Source organism: Acromyrmex echinatior, chromosome 11 (genome assembly GCF_024713525.1).
Source record: "Acromyrmex echinatior isolate Ae372 chromosome 11, ASM2471352v2, whole genome shotgun sequence".
Taxonomy (NCBI): Eukaryota; Metazoa; Arthropoda; class Insecta; order Hymenoptera; family Formicidae; genus Acromyrmex; species Acromyrmex echinatior.
This window is the reverse complement of record NC_141862.1, coordinates 10195722-10216341: the sequence shown is the minus strand read 5'-3', so window position 1 is coordinate 10216341 and position 20620 is coordinate 10195722. Positions and strand designations below refer to the sequence as shown.

The 20620-nt window shown below is 35.4% G+C and overlaps 1 protein-coding gene across 1 annotated transcript in view; it reads left to right on the top strand.

The window, feature by feature from the left end:
• The window catches only part of Su(Tpl) (Suppressor of Triplolethal), a 106216-nt gene that overhangs the window by 22362 nt on the left and 63234 nt on the right, over positions 1 to 20620 (top strand). Inside the window, exon 2 of the mRNA XM_087411445.1 lies at positions 8738 to 8785. Coding sequence (XP_087267571.1) covers positions 8738 to 8785 — 48 coding nt within the window. The remainder of the gene's footprint in view (positions 1 to 8737; positions 8786 to 20620) is intronic.

Sequence of the window (20620 nt, the reverse complement as noted above, 5' to 3'; positions counted from 1 at the left end):
CCGACGACGATGACGTTTCGACTACGACGCCGTCGTGGAAATATTAATTCCCGGCGTAACGCATGATTTATTGAGTATAGTACTGACGCAAGACCATTCCTCTAACACCCCATAATTATGACCGATAGCCTTCACGTGCTTACCATTTTGCCTCGTGACGTTTGCGTAACTGAGCACTGTATGTACTGAGGCTTCCGGTATCTTCACTCGCGCAATGTCGTTGTGTGTTACATGACTTTACAGAGACCGTAATTTTCTTAATCTTCGACTATAATAATTAAATTTGAGTAACGTGGTTGTAGAATTCTCTCGTACCTCCTTCGATCCTAATTGTATTTCATTACATTTTATACGGCAAGTTTCTGAAAAATGATTAACGTGAAAGTTATCCCTCCTGCCCCGTATAATGTTTGACGAGTAAATGCTTGACGAGTGCCATCGTAAAATACATGTAATTGTTTTCTGCGGTCTGACAGACGCGAGGGAAAATAACGGCAGATATCGATGATGCAGACAGATCGGGAATAGAAGCTACGAGAAAGTAGCAGCTTATGCGAATGCATTTCGAAAGGCATACCGTTCGAAAGTGACGACAGGCTGTCGGCAGGCCTAGAAACAATGTAGGTACGGTACACCTTTAAACGGACGACGAACGAACAGGCGGTACTGCACGCGCTTATCGCGGCCACACCTAATCGCTCTGATTACGACGATCTTGCGCCCGGATCTTTAAAACCCGGTTCGCCACTACCGTCGCCACTACTCGTCTGTGCACACTGCGCGAAATCCCGTGTAACGCTTATTAACGAGAGTGCATTCGCAGATTGATAGTAATCGCGGTCGAGCGGGTCTCTTGATCGCGGCAACCGAAGGAATCTCCGATCTAGCCTCTTAATCCCAATAGGAACTAATGCGTAATGCTGATTACGCAATGACGCAACATACTTGGATTAAATTATTATCCGTAAATCCAGTTATATTCGGCAAGAAAATTTCTTTACGTAATACTCGTGTATACTCGGGGTGCGTGCTTCAAAAAATATTGTTATCTTTTGCAAATATGTCTTAAATGGAGCTGTTTTTCTAAGTGCTGGTTAATGTCTAAATTTGAAAAAATATTCATAATAATAGGCACACATAGTCATTTTTAAAAGCTACACAGAAAAAATGATTTTGCTGAAAAATCTAAAATATTGTTGGGTACAGATCTAAAAATAATTTTGTTGGAGATTCGAAAAATTAAATTGAGTTTTAGATTATTAAAATTTTTTACTCATCATTTTTTTAGTTTCCAACGTAATTATTTTTTGATAATTCGATAAAAAATTATTTTCAGATACGTGTATTCGGCAGAACTTTAGATCTTTCTGCAAAATCATCTCTTTTCGTGTAAACAGAAACATTATTCAACAAATAATTGGACATTTCGTACACCGAGAAAAAAATATTCTAAATTTTAATAAACATTTATTTAATTATTATCAATTAAATATTTATTGAATAAAAAAAGTGATATTTAAATAAAAAAAATAATTTTGTACCAAATAAATATTATCTTCATATTTAATAAATATTCAGTTGATACTGTTTAAACAAATGATTTTTACAATTTTTTTCAGTGTAGAATATTATTGGTGTGCACTGTGCCGGGGTTAAGGCATCTAAGTATCGAGCCTGAAACAGCCGGATCTACGATCGGTCCGGCACGATCCCAGTGTCTGCGAAGTCTCTGTTTCAAAGTCGATCGGTACGCATGCGCACACGCGTGTGCACGTACGTACACGCGTATGGATGTGTTATCCTCGTGCACCGATCATATACGTACGTATACGTACGGGAGGTAGAATGAACAGCCTGGAGTTCGCCGCCCGAGAGAAAGTGAACCAGTTGGCGGTGTTGGCGAATTTCTCGTCGTGGTGAAGCGAACAAGCGCACGATGTGTGCCTGCCTGCTTACCTGTTGCGAACCGGCAACCGTGCCTCGTCGCACGTCGATTAATTGAGAGCCGACCAGAGCGAACGATTTTTGGGGAACCGCCTTCCTTTTCCGCGCCGGCGAGCACCAAGCCGGACGCGACCCACCGTTCTTATTAAACGCGGAAAGCGAACGTCTGGTTATGAACGACGGCGGCCTGCTATTCCGCTGATCGTGTACTACTTCTCTTAGTTCTACTTACCTGCATAAGCATGAACTATAGTCTTCCCCAATTGGACGTTTTGGGGAAATCGGTACAAAGCTAAAGACATGATCTAAAGCCTAAGATCCACGATGAGAAATCGTTTTGAGATCTCGGACGGAGAAGGAATTAATCAATCGCGTTTGAACAATTCCATGACATGATCAATGCGATTAGTCAATTCTTTCTCCGTCCGAGATGTCGAATTAATTTTTAGTATCTTGTAGACACAACGCTTAAGACACACACGTCATCCTATAGACCGATATGTATTTTTTTTCTATCGGTACCGATCCGCGGATCTTTGGTGAAATCAGCTGTGATATAATTGCAGTATTCAATGATCGTAATTGGCATTTGTATCTGACAGATCTTAGGCATGCCACGTGATCTGACAATAAATAATTCAATTGATCCGATAATAAATAGTTAATCAAAGTTCACGCAGCCACGAATGTGGTTTATATGTGTAAGCATATCGCGCGGCGCATACAATTCCGTTTAGTTACTTAATTAGATAATTTTTTGCTGCGATTAACGCTGCCGCAATGATATTATTATATGTACCAGCCGCGCGAATTAGAACCACCATGGCGCGTGTCGGCTGGTAGGTCGGCAACGACAGCGGTAGCAGTAACAGCAGCTGGTTTGTTACATGCATTCAGGGTTAACGAACCGATATAATATGTTCCTATTTTCCTGCATCGCGATTGCAAAATGATTGCAAAACAACGCGCCCCAGTGCGCCCGCACTCGCGGAATCGCGCGCGGTATCTGCCTCCAAAAATTGGATCAGAAATTAAAGTGGAACACACGCTTTCGCCTTTATTTGCCGAAGTAAACGGAGGAAAACATGAATAAAGATACTGAATGCTGAAAATTGAAGCGTACCCTTTGTAAAGCGTTCTGCAACGATCGTTACAAACGCCTGTGAATGGGAGGAAAAATATTTTATTTATACACCGTTGGAAAATTTGTGTTAAATTTAACATTTCACGTGTCCCAAATGGTCCACTCAAATTTATATGTTAATTTAGTACAAGATGAATACACAGTTAGAAGATGACACATTAAGTATTATTTAAAAAGATTATTATTATTTAACACAAAAAAGAGAGAGTAAAACTGACACTTTGTAAACAAATCGTAGAAGCATATTTCTTTTCAGTAAAATTAACATTTATTATGTGTTAACATAATTTTATTATATTTTTTCTTTTATCTTAGAATTTACATTTTAAAATACATGTTTATATTATTTGTTTATTTATAACTCATAAATTCTGTTATTTTGACACTAAAAAATGTTGGATATCAATTTAATACAAACTATTTAAATAACCTAATCACATTAAATTATTACAACACTCGAATATGTTAAAAAATTTAATATAAAATTTTAACAAGGACCGTTTCTAAAACAAGTACGTGTTTTTTTTATTCTGTACGATAATAATTTTATCGAGTGCAATAAATAAACCAAATACTGCGATAAATACAAGCAGTAATAATTGAGGAATGCTATCGTAACTCTCGACTGCTTTTATTTACGAATAAACATTTACTACAAATAAACATTTTGCTACAAAATTTACATTCATGTTTATTCATATTGTAAAATGCACATAATAATTCTCTTCTTTTACTGATGCGTTATATTTTTAGCAATTTAGTATGCACATTTGTTATTCAATAATGATAATTGCCACGAAATTGCAATATTTATATGAGACTGGATTTAAGAACGGAATATATTCAAATGTTAACTGAGAAAAGTGTTTCTCTCGCTATTTTCAATTCGATGGGAGGATATTTTCAGATATCTTCGAAATATCGTAGAATAGCCGTCTTATAGCGGTGTAATATCAGGCCGCGATATAAAATGCATGTAAAATGTGTATATACTTGCGTAATCGCATGCACGCACAATTACAGTGCGCAACACGAATTTCTTGCTTTTTCATTCGTTCTCGATCGCGTGCGAGACAAAGTGTTTCTAAACAGAGACATCCATTTTTCCTATTTGGAAGAACACGTGTCGGAATATCGTTTCTGTTTCTCATAATCAAGTTGTTAGCGTCACGTTGGTGATGATTCACTTGTTGTTAGAAAGTAATCAACGTCCCTATCGAGAAGTCGATGGAATTATAGCACTATATAACGATAAAAGATCGATAACACGGTGGCTTGACGAGTCGGGGAAAAACGCGCGTTGCTGCATGATTATGATAAGAAGAAATTTCACGTAAACACATAGCATGTGTTCGCCTATGATTAATTAGTAATCAAAATGTATCAGCAGTTAGCGAAGTCGATAGTCGCGCGAGATGGACGAGAGAAGAAATAATTAATCGCGGATAACTCGCGTAGACTGAGAACTAAGATGTACGGCGTGCTATTGTTAACGATAGGCTCAGAAATCGAATTTTGGTAGAGAGCGGGATAAAGGGTCGCTGCCGCCGCCGCCGCCACCGACGCCGCCATCGGGGGTGAGAATGCGATGCGTAAGAGACGAGGGGAATCAGGGGTTGTACTCAGGACGTAGAGTTATTGACCTGCCGACGAGGAGGTTCTCTTGTTCGGGAGGAATGGCTGGCAAGAACTTTCTCGAGGTCGTTTGCGTGGCGCACGAGACGTCTCGTTGTCGAGGTAGAACGTAGAAAAAAATCAGCCATTCGCTCTTTAATCGATAAAGCTATACACAAAGACTTTATATTCATTTATGTTTTGAATTTTTTGTATCTTACAACGATATGAGTTGCATTGTACAATTATATTACGTTTGTATTCTTATTTTTCCCTGATGTTAATTTTTAATGATAGTCGGATGATCACAGCACACCTCAGGTATAGTTTTTCTTTAAAACTATACTTTGTTCTGAAAAAAGAAAAAAGTATTGCCCAGATGCTTAGAAGATTTGAAGTTTATTATCTTTATATTCCTGTATCTTGTAAGGGAATAATTAATGTAAATTTAACTGCACTGAGAAAAATTTCTGAAAATTTCTCATTTTTTGAAAATGGACGAAAATTCTAATCATATCAATGAAATCTCTTTGATTATTTCAACTAGAATTATAATAAAGTTAACCAAAAAATTTTGATTGATTTGTCCATGTTAAAAGATTCCTTAATAGCAGATTCTTTTTCAAATGCATAACATAATACATTAGTAAAAAGTGTAACTATTACTAAATTAAATTTTTTAATGATTTTTTTAAGCATCCCATCTATTAACTTGTGCATCATTAAATCATCTACCTAATTAAAGATCGTGTGTTAGGATTGCAAATTTAAAATATCATCTCCCAAGTCTAATACCGTCATTCATTACGTTTCATAAATATTCTCATAAATAAATTTGATCGCAGATCAGTTAAAATCTTTTTTTCTCTGAAATCGTCTTTTTATCCTTTCTACCTCTCGTATTTCCTACTAATGAGATTAATAACCCGCACTTGATATAATGGTAATAAATGACGATGAAACTTCAGTTCGATGCGAGGGAGAAAGATTCTCTCTTAAAAGGAAATACTTTGTTCTATTAACATTATGTGACAATATACGTACGTTGACGATTTTTGTTAATTCTGAGAGTGTCTTTCAAAGGTTCTCTGCTGCGCGTGTCTTATATCTCCTATCGAACCGTCTGCCGAACAGTCTTTGCCTCAAAAATATTTTCTCGCAGGCTCATATTTAGGAGACTCATGTTTTTAAATAGATCCGCTATGCTATTCCGTTCTTTGCACAGAGCGGAAATGTTGAGAATGACGATGCGATTTGATAATTTGATATGTACTTTCGAATAACAGACTGAGGCAGTTATTAGAATAATTAAAACTGTAATGGATCCCTTTATTGAGTGAAAGCGACCGAGCGGGACGGCGCTTGATTATTTCGTCGCGTTTATGTAACACGCCATGGAAATATAATTGCCCGCCGCATTACGCCTGGGTACCCCTGTCTCCTACACACTCACACACGTAGAAGATCTGCAACGACACTCTGTTTGTCATGCAAGCGTGATCGTAATGGACTTCTCGACCACCGTCTAATACCATCGTGGCTTTTTCTGCCAGCCAAAGTGTAACCAATGTAACCGCGAGCCATCGTCAGTCCAAGTTCCTCGACGATGAGGAATTATCGTCGAATCAGTGAAAGCATATCACTCCACATTGACACAGATAGAACGTAAGAGAGAGAGAGAGAGAGAGAGAGAGAGAGAGAGAAAATTAAACATGACAATTGTAGAGTTCATTTTAGATATGCGATCTTTTCCGTAATTTGCACCATTTTGTACAATTTTAGACTCTGCGAGTCTTCGCGAGAGCTTTCGCTTTTAAGTCATTCGCATTAAATTAGTTGGAAATGTTTTTTTTCGCAAATTAACGTGGGCGTTCAAGATTTCCCGAGCCTTCCTTTGAAGAAAATCACAGAAAAGTTTACACACTGGTTATTAAAGTGTTTTACACGTTAAAGGATTGGAAAGGAAAGTACGTGAAATCACACAGGACGATATTCCTTGCGCGATCGCCGCGGGAAAGAAGGAAATCATTTTTCACCTGTGAGCTCCGACACTCTCATAGCGCGCCGTTATACTCGGAGGTCAATCTTGGTCGACCCAGCGCGCTCGAGTAAACGCGATCTTCCGCGACGCGATTAATTTTCTCGTGTGCGCGTGTAGGTATACAGATATACATGTTTCCTCTGACAAGCTTTGAACCGACGATGAGCTGAAACTGCGTAAAATATTTATATTACTTCGTACAAATATCGTATTGCATCGTTGTACAGGCGATAGCATTAGCAAATCATAAAGTCTAATGTGAGTCTAATGAGAATCGATGGATATGGCGGGATATGTAAAAGCGAGATGCTTCTTCTCTGATTGGTAATATGAACAGATCGTTAGAGATAAGATGTATTGGTGTATCGACACTCTCTTCTTGTGAAAGACAGACTGTCTTTAAATTCGAGACCGACTCTAAAATCGATCTGCAATAAATGCGAGAGAGTTATCATTCTTTCGGATTCTTTTCTGTGTTTCTGTGTAGAAAGAACAGCTTTGCTGAAAGACAAACAACTTTACTGAATATAGATTTAAAAGTAGTTTGACGTTAAATCGTCAAAATAATCATATTGGAAAAAATTATGAAGTGCTGCAAAAATTTTTGACATAACAACTGATTTGAATTTCGAAATAATAAAATTATTTTCAGATCTTGCTAGACGAACGAGCAAAATTTTTGCTATTTTAGCAACCGTTTTGAATTTCCAACAAAATTATTATTATTTTTTTTTTTCAGAGTTTGCTGAAAAATCTAAAATTTAGATATGAAAATACAGATATGAAAATGGTCTTGTTAGACCATCAAAATAATTGTATTGGAAATTTGCAACGTCGCAAAAAATTTTGGTATTTTAACAATCGATTTGAGTTTCTAATAAAATTATTTCGATGGTCTAACAAAATTCTTTTCAGATATGTATCCAGCGACATTTCTTTTAACAAAATCCGTTCTTTCCGCGTGTGGCCTTCAACGATGAGAAGCAGTGCGTTTAGGAGCTCTTACCGACGATACTTTCCCTTTCCAAGCTATCACCAAGAGACAGAGGCGCGTATGTAAAAGTTACACGCAAAAATCACCGCCCGCCTATCCGCGCGATATAATGCAACTCGCCGCGCGATTACGAGATCATGCACCGCAATTTCACGCGGTCGCAAAACATCGCATTTTACGCTCGTCTCTATGCGGGTACGATCGCACGCGCTCGCTTCGCCAATTACCAGTCGCTCGTTGCTTGTATGACTTGTAAGTTGGACGAGCGATAGGTAATTACGCTAATCGATCCCACGTTCGTATTGACTGTTGTAACACTTTGCACGATAAACGTTCGCGACCGGAATTCTACGACATGACTTCGTTCTTTAGTCCTCATCCGCGTATTTTATCAACCTGAGATTTATTCACATGGCAAAACATCTAATATTCTTTCGCAACGTGTCATAATTTTTTGCATTTCTAAAAATATTTTTTTGCGTAACACAAAAAATTTAAGTGTGTGTATGTGTGTATGTGTGTATATATAACAGAATTTAATTTAATAAAAGAATGTTTTTGGATCTTGGCTTAATAATATTCATAGATTTACATATACATTTTTCGGTTCCATAAACTGCGCGTTGATTTAATTTGTCGGATTTCAAAATGCAATCGTAAACTGAATGTGGAAGTAACATCACCAATTACATCATCCAATTAATAATGATCTCAAAACATTATAAAGAATTTATTGCAAATAATATTATTCAATAATATTACTTCAGTCAGGAGATATTTATAAATATATGTTTTTTGTAAATCTACATGCATATATTATTAAAACAAGATTCGATTGAAAACAGAATTTTTTTCTCTTATTTTATTTATTCTTATCGATCTAATTTTTATTTATGATTAACAACTGTTTTATTTATTATTCTTTAATTGCTGGGGCTTTGCTTTGCATTCCATCTATTTATGAAGAAAATAATTAACCTTGATTTTTTTTCTGTTTCAGCATAAGATTGGCGAAAAACCTAATATACAGTTCCTAGGAAATGATGGGGTGAGTAAAAGCAAATTTTTTTCTGTTCCCCAAAAATCATATGTCCAACATATAAAGGAATTACGACATTGAGAATCCGTCGGTTGGTCGATAATGCGCGAGCACGGAAAGATAACAAAAGATTAGAGATAATCGACGTCCGTGAATCGCAAACATGCAAAATTTTTAATTTTTCACTAAAAAAAAAAGAAAATGTTTTCCATCTTGTTTGTTAAAAAAATAGCATATGTATAGAACATTTCTCAAAACTATTACACTTAAATCATCGTGTTTCTTTAAATTGCTGTAACATTAGTACACTGAAAAAAAGAAATATTTATAAAAATAAAAATGTTAATAAATATTTATTTAAATAGTACTAACTAAATATTTACTAAATGTAATATTTATTTGATATTATATATTGACATTTTGATTATTATATATTGACAAGAATCATTAATTTGATTTAAATATCATTCTTTTATTAAATAAATATTTATTTACTATACTAACTAAATATTTAGTTAATATTATTTAAATAAAAATATTCATTAAAATTTAGTAAATTTTTTATCAATATACATGATAAATCATTAATGATTTTTTCTTGACTTACTCATAATCACAAGACGGAGATACGAGATAAGAGTTCAATGATGAATGTGAACTTGGGATTCCCACTTTTGAAAAAATTAACTTTCTACAGTTCATCGTTTTGATTGTTCATCGTTTGCACATTTATAGTGAAAAAATTATTAAAAAAACAATTTAAGGAGGGCTAAGGATAGACTTACTACACAATATTATTTTCATTATAAATGGCCTCTTAATCGTATACACTCATATTTTTATGAATCAACCTGTACATTCGTCCTAAAAATTTCTGCGGTCAGAATAGATCGTGGGGTAAAAAAACTGGATTTCGCTGATTACTTAAAATATATTCTATAGAATGTAGGAATGGAGGGAGTTATAAAGCGAAGGAGAGAAGAACGGTGAAATTTTCTTTCGGCGAAAAAAAAAGTGAGAGTGAGAGGTGTGCGAGTGCTTCGATCGTCGATTCACGTCGGCATTTTTCTTCTCTTAATTTACTGACACGAACAGCCATTAAATTATTTAGCAATATTTTATTTCATGTTATTTTACCTTTATAACTGCAAACCGAAGAAATCTACGTTTTTCGTAGATTTTGTAGCTTGCTGTATATCTGAATTACAAATTTTTACTCGTCTATTTGAATATCTACGCGTGACCATCGTGACGATGATCGGACGTATCACGCAAAAAAAATCTCACGACGGTAGCACGATTCCGTGCAACCGACGTTAAGAGCTTGATCTCCCAGCCGGCCGAGTGGTCGCAAGATCACGTGTGTGTGTGCGTGTTTTTTGTGTGTGTTGTGCGTGTGTGTGTGTGTGTACATGTGTCGTCACGGTTCCACACATCGGAGGTTTCCTGAAGGCGATCGAGGTCGTCCGAGCAAGGTTATACACCATTTTCTCTCGCTGCCGCCACCGATCAGTCTCTTAAACCTTCCTAAACTCTGTTAATCGATACTTTTGCAATGTATAATAGAAAGATATAAACAAACTGATTTTGTGCCATTTCAGGTTAATTTGTATCTATTAAATCTTAAATGTAATTACAGCATCTTAACTGTAACATTTTTTTAAATTTAGTTGGATCAAATATAATATGAGGGATCAAAACTTCAGGCATGTAATTAGTATAAGTTATCGAGCTGATAGTAACGTTTTTTTTTTAAATTATCATTGAATATGTAAATATTCTATCTTCAATCTAAAATCGTAAATTTGTGTAATTTATCAGCTGTGTACAGTTAGATATTATTATTTAACTAAGACTGCAGTTAATCGAAGTTGATGAAATCATCTTTTTTTATCCGTTTGATAAAAATTTATCCATCGGCGCACGACTCTGTTGAATTGTTTCGAAAAAACGCCCTTCGGATTGGACGATACTTAAAAAGAATGCTGCATAATTGTCACAAGTTGGCGTTCCTTAACGACAGCAGCGGCTGATTGTCGATATGAAATCTCTCTCAGTGATCTGGAGGTAATTGACCTGCTCTCCTCGTCCTTCATCGACTTCCCCTTGTTCTCGGGTGTGGTCGTTGTTCGCCTGCATTACAACGGATCGTACCAAGTCAAATTCTACAAGATGATTCTGTCATCAATTCCAAGACCAAGACCAAGAAAATAGATTCCATCGATCGAAAAGAAAAGAAATTAAAGAAGCAGATCGTTCATACATTTCTTCATCTTAGATTTGTTAAACTGAAACTTCGAATTGATTTCTTATGACGTATCACTTACGTGATTAATCTCGAATTGCAATATCGTAATTAATCCTTGAGACTTGCGTCGATAGAAAATGAGTCTGACTCGTTACTGAATCTAGAATAATTACTGGGAAAATACACACACACACACAGAGGCATAGAATGAATCCTGCAATTTTAAAATTTCTTAGAAATCTTTGATTTGTATTCATTCTTCTCTTCACTTCTCCATTCATACCATTGAGATGTTAACACTTGTTTTATGCTGACCTTTGACAATATTCCACCGTTAAAAATCTTGAAGATCAATGCGTCACCGTTGACCTTTGCACAAGTAGCTGGGACTAGATAATGCCTTAGGGCCACCTGCATTCGACATCGTTGTCTGGAAATTTATCTCTTAAGGACGACTTGTCACGAGCGTCATTTCGCGAATCCCCGGAGAATACAGCAGAATACATCTCTATAATTTTCCAATAGCACATATAAATATCTCAGTTATACACAGTCACTATGAATTAATACTTATATTTACTTATATTCGATTATTTCTTACAACGTCTCAATTCTCAACGATCGGATGAATTCATTTTTTTTTCTTGGAAAAGAAAAGATGCAATTTTTTTTAAATAAACCTAGGTTGTCCTTTTACTTATTACTATTCAAAAAAAAAATGTGTTAAGATTTAGTATCGTATATTTTTTCGGTGTACTCATATTCACGTGTATATTTTACTGAATAATAAAGGAACAAAGGAAAACCCGTTCGGTATTACCCCTAAATTATCGATCGCGACACTTGGATAATCTTTTCCATCTTTCTTTATTTTCCGTTCCGGGGCCACGGGTGCTAAGAACGCGGAGCGATTATTCCAGTATAATTCGCTGTTTAGCGGACGTCCTTGTCGCGACTGACGCACTCAGGGAGAACCGATCTCCGCTCAGGCCTTCTCTCTATACAGCATATCCGTCTGAATCGTGGCAGCAGGCAGGGCAGGCGCAGCGCAATGTGCATCTGTATTGTCCGTGTGTATGTGCATACACAATGCGATTTCATGTGTAGCAGCAATGCACGGCACGATCGAGCACGATACGTGCGCGACAATCATCGATGGGGCCTCCCCGATACATAGAAACATACGACTTTGACACGTATATATCATGCCACGTCGTATCCTCCTTCTCCTCCTATCCTCTCTTTCTCTCTTTCGTTCGTGTGGATCTCATCACTTGCCTTCTCGCGTAATTTTATCATGAACGCGAAGAGTCTCTGTATTTATATGAGACACGGTTTCGCGATAGTGTGGTGGTCGTTTTTTTTTCTTTTTTTTTTTCTTCTTCCATAGATTCGTGTGTGTCGATAGTTGCGCACGTGCTCGATCGTGTATTTATGTGTACGTGTGTACGTGCGAACGCTCGCCTTCGCATTGTTGCCTTTCACTCGGTTTCTTAGAGCACCCGCTGCATATACATACATATATATATATATATACATATATATATATGTGCATATATATATAGATGTAGGTTTTACCTGGGAATAGCGCATTATTACCAGCATTACCTCGAAGCTGAATCTTCGGAGAGTACGGAAGAGCACATTCCGCGAATTCGTCAGTCATGCGGATATGTTTCCGATGAAGAGACCCGGAAAATTATCAGGAAAATGTTCCTCTCCCGATAACTCCGCGATGTACGAAAAAAAAAGCGTTACCGCGAATACTCCGGTTTTCTTCGAAGCACTCTGGCATTCAATGAGACATTCAAATTCAATTATTCGGCATATAAAATCCAAGAGCTTACGTGTTATTCGATGTTTAGTGTATGATTTCAGTACTTAAGCAAAAGGTTATCATCCGATAATGAAATTATCTATTTTAAATTGTTACTTGAAGTTTCGAGAAATTTCTGTCGTTCACGATGTCGATTGATCAGACATTCGATCCAATCATGGGTGATTTTGTAAACTTTGTTTTCACCGATTGCACAAGTACGCAAGGCAATGGCGTGAGTCAACTCTCATTACGTTATACGTGGCGAAAAAAAACTTTTACAATGTAGAATGCGGTTGTTTCTTTCCTGCAATACTTAATATTGTTCGGGCGAATGGAATTGAATCGGATTAAAGCTGAAAATCAGCATCTCTAGAAAGGTAGACACGTTTGAGCATTGAAATAATGATCGCGTTTAAATGTGTATAGCGAGCAAAATGCCGGTTCACACGCAGTGTTTCAGTGGTCGACTCGATGATCGAGGGACCGTTTCGCAATCCTTTAACTGGTGTCAAAAAAAATTAAGGACAAGTGACGTTTGTCTTCGGGGACGAAAATTACGAGGCGGAAGTTTCCTTTCGCGTTATTGTCTCGGGACGTTTCTTTCTTGAATCTTCGTTATGTATATATATATATATATATATATATATATACATATGTCCATGCGCATGTGTAACACGCACATGTAATACGTAAATGTATGTAAATACGGTTTTCCGGCTTAAGGTGGTATTGCATCGCGCCGTGATCAGTCGCGACTGACACGAAATGTCGCTGCCGCAACAGTTACTTTTACGTGTGACCCACTTGCCATTCTAGTAGTCGAATCTGAGTATCATAATGAGAAGTGGGACGTCCTGAAATCATCAGCACCGCGAAGTAACCCTAAAACGAAGGTCGGTCGCGGCATTCAGAAGGTCGAATGTGATCTCGCACAAGTAACGCGTAGAAATCACTCTTTTATACGAGTCACGTATAGATGAAGCGATATCTTAGAAGAATAGATCATAATATGGCTTTAATTAACCTGTAATGACTTAATATTATTCAGATAGGTACTTTATTCAGATAACTACCGTATGTTATATATTTACAATTATTTTTATAAGCGCGTTGTAAACTTAAAAATGGTTTTGCCTCTTCGCGATTAATTTATATTCAACGGGGAATGTCGGCGGTATTCGTGAAGTTGGCGCGATTGTAGAGTTGTTCGATAGTATCGTATTAAAAATCTTTGGATCTAAGCATCGAGCCTTGAGATGTGGCGATTATCCTGGCGTTATACCGAATGCGCGAGTATCGACGTTGATACTGAAGTATCGAGTCGAGGACGCACAATTACCTTCGAGGATGACCTTTACTCGTCGATAATCGGAGCTTCTGCTCTGCCAACATACGAGTATATATGTCACAGCGCATACAATATGGTGGATCGATTATTAATTTTGAGATTTGTTGAGATCAAGTATACGTTGACAACTCTGCGGATCTTATACGATCAATAATACTGATCGGTAATATTGAATCAATAATACTAATAACACACATCAATATTTTCACAATCTTATATAATCATATTATTGACAATATTTCGGTTTTTTATGTACAGTACAGACTTTACACAGTCAATAATCGAAGAATAATATGGTCTATAATATTGTTTGCGCACACAGAAAAATATATACTGTGTGCAAATAAATAATAATTTCAAGACGGAAAAATATCGGTTTGCAGAATTGAATGTAAATTCATTGTTATGTATATAACGCATGTAATATTCGCACCGAAATATTTAAGCATTATTTGAGATCCGCTTTGACCAAAAATATTGTTTCTCTTCCTTAAATTAGATTAATAATTACTTATTTTAAGTAATTATTACTTATTTATCTCAAAATCTCTTGTGTATCCACACATCTATCATGAGTTTATCACAAATATCAAATTTATTTCAAAATAATCAAAATATATTCTGTGAATCCTAGTAACTCCAATCAAAATTATTAAAGCAAAAAATCTCTTCTTCAATCATTTTTATAATATTCTTCAAAAGAAAATAAATTCTTATTTTGAGTGCTTAATAATAAAAGTTTTTCTAAAATTCATAATGAGTAAGCATTCTCAAGAAAATATTTTTGTTAAAGATAACCGTTATTCAAAAAGAAGAAAGTAAACTGAATACTTTTTTCAGCTGTAGAAAGATATTTTTTTGTGTATCAATAAATATTAACATATTATTGATTGAGATATTGGTTTAAGAATGAAGAAATTCGGATCACAGTCAATATTCTATCAATCCATCAATATTAATCATGCACGGTCAATAATATTATCAGTATTGGTTGACAGTACTGATTGTATAATATTATATTATCGACCAAATAAGATTCCTTATTTGGCTATAACATTCGAGACGCAACGAAACGAGAAAAAAAAAGAAAGAGACCTTGTCACTTTTTAGATTTTTCATTTTGATTGCGTTTGTTCGAAATGGAATGTTAAAGAAATCAGAGATTACATTTGAATAGAATATGTTAAACGCATCACAATGTCACAAGACGGATGTAAAAAGAACATAATAATGAAGATATGATAATGATGCAGTATACTAGTTATATTAAATCAATGAATACATTTATTATATTTATATGTTTTGGTGTTGTATCATATTTCACATTCTGAATATAATTATCGTCATATAAATGTCACGAGAATCGATTGATTTCATATTCGCGTTTATTAAGTATTGCAGAAATAATAATCTCGTATTTTAACAATTAAAATACGGGAGGTGGGATAATTTACACGAGAGATAATTTATCGCTCTATATATATATATATATATATATATATATATCGTGATTCCAATTCCACTTTCACAACCGTTATTACACAAACGTTAAGGTGCTATTGCATGAAAAGCAGCGTCAGTGTGAACACGTGATCTCAGTTAGACGCTTAGCGTCTGACGTTGGAAGTTGGATAAATTCAGTTAGGTCATTCAGTTCAAAATTGAATGCTACATACATGACGTTACATCCTTTTCATGTGTTTTCACTATTTAGCGTCAATTTCGCTCATATAATCTATTTTGACGATGAAAATGAGTGTCGAGCATCAGCATGAAAAGGCACCTTTAATGTTTGACTTGATGTGAATAGGATATATGTGTGAAATCGAATGCGGGACGAATCTATTAGGATGACCAGTCTAATTCTTTTTGAAATTTTATTACGAAATTTTATTTGGCACGAGAGATTTAGGAATCTTAGTCGAGAGAAAATTGACACGATATTAACGCGCAAAACATTCCTCCGAATGAAAGAAACGGAACGATAATTCTAGGACACGGTGTACATAGGTGCGTCTTTATCGTCGCGGCCTTGCGCGTATGTAGGCGACCGTAAGCTGTGATATGCGGGTGTTACGCTCTTCAACATTTTTTTTTTATTTTCCCCTCATTTACGCCTTTCATTCACGTGGCTTGTTACGTCCGTGACCATATCGCGTAATGCGCATTTACGCGCATTTGCCTACTTGCCTGGTATACGATTGCTCCAGAAAGACAAGAGCGGTTTGTTATTCGACTTATGCGAACGCGGCAACTCTCGCGAGAGGATTGAACTGATTATGCTCTTGTCGCGACGAATAAAGACGGCTCGTTATCGCTGCCCCCACATCACGGCGCGAGATAAGCGGCAACGGATAACGCGCAGCAATTAATTGTTACGCATTACCGATATTTGTTGCAAGTAGCATATTATCGACGGCATTTATCTCTGTTACCATGCTCAAATAAATTACGATGGGAGACATCCATGGGCGATGCGACGCGGGAGATGGTTGAATTGATCAATCGTCAAATTTTTCAGCTCAGGCACATCCTGCAAGGTGTCCAGCAAAACTGGTTCTAAAGATCTTTTTGATCCTGACTTGGCTTCCTCCTTGCCTCGTCTTATTTCGCAGTCGATTACTGGACGACGTGAAATGTGTCTCGCAGCTTTTCGTTTCGAAGAAAAGAAAATCGAGTTTAAAAATTCTATTCAGTGATAAATGACGATCCACCGCTCTCCGGATTAGCCGAGTTTAGGCCGATACGTCCACATTCAAATCTCGAGGTAAACTGACCGTAATTTCGAAAAACAAAGTGCTAACATATTTTAGGTTTATAGAATTTCTACCTTTCTACGAAAGATTACGAAGTGTTACCATACCTGAATCATGAAAAAGAGTACCTATATATGTACATTTTTTTAAACAAAGATAATCCGGGAAACAAGTGGTATAATTTTTTTATACGTTAAATGTATTTTTTTTTAATAAAATTTCTAAAACATAAGTTTTATTAAAAATTCTTATTAATATAATTTCATAAATATAAAATTCAAATTAACGACTAGAAGTTTTACGACTTCGAAAAGAGTTACACAGAAAAATATCATTCTATTGCTAAGATGAGTGATTTCTCAATTTACTTTTTTTTCTTTTAAGTAACGGTTATCTTTAAAGAATATTTTTGTAATAATAATCTTAAAATGTACTTATAAATTTTAGAAAACTTATTAATATGTTTTCAAATCAAGAATTTATTTTCTTTTGAAAAATATTATAAAATTGATTGAAGAAGATTATGTAATAAGATTATGTAAAATTGAATTTATTTTAATTTAATAATCTTGATCGAAGTCTATAAAATTTATACTACTAAGATTCAGAATATATTTTGAATAAATTTACTTGTGGATGAACTTATTAAGATTTATGAATTTGCTTGTGATGAACTTATCAAGATTTGTGAATTTTTAAAATATTTGAAAAAAAAAACTTATTTTATTTGCATACAATATTTTCCTGTGTTCTCTTAAAAACTTAGTAATCTTAATTGCGAGGTTAGAAAAGCGATAACCAATATATTGTAATAAATGTAAAAGAAAAATACAAATATTTAGATAAAAGAATATTTTTCCTCTTATATGCACAGATAAAAAAATAATAGACTTCTTATAATAAATTCTGTCTAGACGATAGATGTTTGTGCGAACGTCTTACATTGGGATTTATAGTATTGATATTCGTAAATTTTTTTTTTAAGTAACACACGTCTTTAAATTCGTCGCCTCTGTCTCGCACAATATTTATATATAGGATTCCAGCCGCGTGTACAAACGCGACGCGAAACCGAAGGATCTGAAACCTGCAAAACTGGATTCCCCTTCGTCCGTGTGATGTATATACATCGAAAATTACCGACTCGCTTCTCGCATCGCGGTGGAGATATCATCGCAAGCTATGGCGCGCGAATTCATGCGTTACTCGCTGCCACACGATTTCACTTCCACTTGTTCCTCTCGACCGATTGATCATTATTTCTTTGTTGTCTACCGTGTTAGTTAAAAATTCGTCGATCACGATTTAATTACGATTTCATATATCAGCGCGAAAAATCTTATCGATTCGGCTTCGAAGAAAATTAAAATTAATGTCGCACGAATGTACACAGATTTATATCTCACTTTATATCAGACAGGAAATATTAATGTGAATAAATTTAAATGTCTATATTGCTTCAAAATAATAATGTGAATTAATATCTTGAGTTATTTTTACAATTAGTTTCAAATTTCTATTCTAATGCAAGTGTTTATATGTATATACAGAGATATAATACGAAACAAGACAGCTCAGCAATGGCAGTTTATATAAATTAAAGGCAACTAAAGCCTCGTATCACCTTAAGGAACTAATCCTGCATCAAACTGACAATTATATAGGTACTGTAATTAGATTTATACCCTGCATTTGATAGTTTATGTAGAAAATTGTGCGTCTCGCCTTGGAAAAGGAATGGCCACGACGTTAACTGTATAACGGTACATTCTTATTCCGATCTTAAAAATTGGTCTGCACTGCTCAACGTCACAACGGTAATACATTTCAAATCCCATAATGCAATGTCCATAACGGATTAAAGAGCGAGTTCTAGGATTAAATATGTCGAATGCAGGCGACAAACGTTATTTTGTGAAAGTAGCAGGTATCGAATATTGCCAATAGTAATTGACCAAAAAGAGAAATGTTTAAGTAAAAATATTGATACACCAATTTTTCGCAAATTTTATTCCGAATTTGGATTTTACTCTTTTTTGAACTTAACTGTTGGATACCAAAAGAGCAATTCAGTCTCTTGTGTTAAATAACTTTTGATATTTTTATTTGTTAAAAATGTGTATTAAAATCGATGGATTTCTGTAATTAGTTTCAAAGTAAACAATATCCATAGTAACGTATGCACTTAGCAATTTGAGTCAAAAATTTCTCGAGTTAAATTGTTAATTTGTTCCAATTAAATGAACGACATATTCAGTAAGATCGATATTAGCGATTTATGGAAATAGTTAAAAGTAACTGAAATTGGGTATAATTTGATGAATTTAACATAGTAGATTTCCCAATTTGCAACGTTGATGATTATCAATTTATGCTATTTTCACAATGGCAGGTTAAACTGATTATATATGTGCAATTGTAAATGGTACATCTACTATATGTTCCATTATTATTATTTATTCCGCGATTTGCGATAAAGCGACGTTTCATCAAAGAGGAACACCCGCAGTGGGTCTTTGTCATGAGGACGATTTCTCATGAAATATGCACCTGGCTCGGTATCTCCGTCATGTATTTTCACCCCCCCCCCCACCCCCTCCCTGTGTAACTTCCCGTCTTTGTTTCCTATCTACCGCTTTTCATCCCCCGATTAGAACCTCGTGGAGAAGGTTCTCCACCTGAACGCACGAGGGGATGAATACTTTACCTCTCCAGCGTCTTTCGCGTCCCTCTTCGTATCTACGAATACACACCCGCTCGTTACACAGTTATTCCAAATTCATGGATAATATTCATAGAGAGAGAATTCAAATAATTCGAGTATCTCCCAAATCGATGAAAAACACTTGGCGAATGTCGAGAAATGCATATATATTTACAGCTGTACTCGGAATTATTTCTCTGTTAGCCGTAAAATTTGCGACGCATTAATGTTCAATAATAATAGCAGTTATCGACGATAGAACGATAAAGTCAGATTTATGTAGCTTGTGTAGCGAGTGAAGGTTCGTTATCGGTGAATGCGGACGGTAACGAGCAGCCGAAAATATAAAATTGCTTCATAAAATTTCAAACTTTGTCGAGCGGTACGTGTACTCTTGATTAATTAATTAATGCTATCCGCTCTACGAGTATTCTGCGGATGTGCGAAATTTTAAGACCGGCTGCGTTACGCCAGCCGATACCGTTGAACAAATTTTCGGCTAATTAGTAGGTGCTGGTGCCGTTAGAATTAAATGTTTGAAAATGTAGCGGTACCTATCAACAAATTATTATTTTCGGTTCTAACATCTCGATATTCAAGTTTGAATTGAAAACTCCACACACACATATATATATATATACACAATCAAATGTGCACTGAGAAAAGAGGATTCGGTATTTGTCATTATAATTGTACAGTAAAATCATTATAGTTAAAAATTCCATTTTTATAGTTATTACTATTATTATTTATAATTATGACTATACATTACAATGTTAATAATAATTATTATATTTATGATTAATTATTACATTTACGGTTCTCCCAAAAAAATATATAGCTAGCATCGAAAATGGCTATAAATTCCAGCAAAAATTCCAACAAAATCCAACAAAAATGTGACCGTTACGTGCATTCTTTCCTTCTAACAGTGTATATGTAATACATCTTGGCGTACGTTTTTGTACG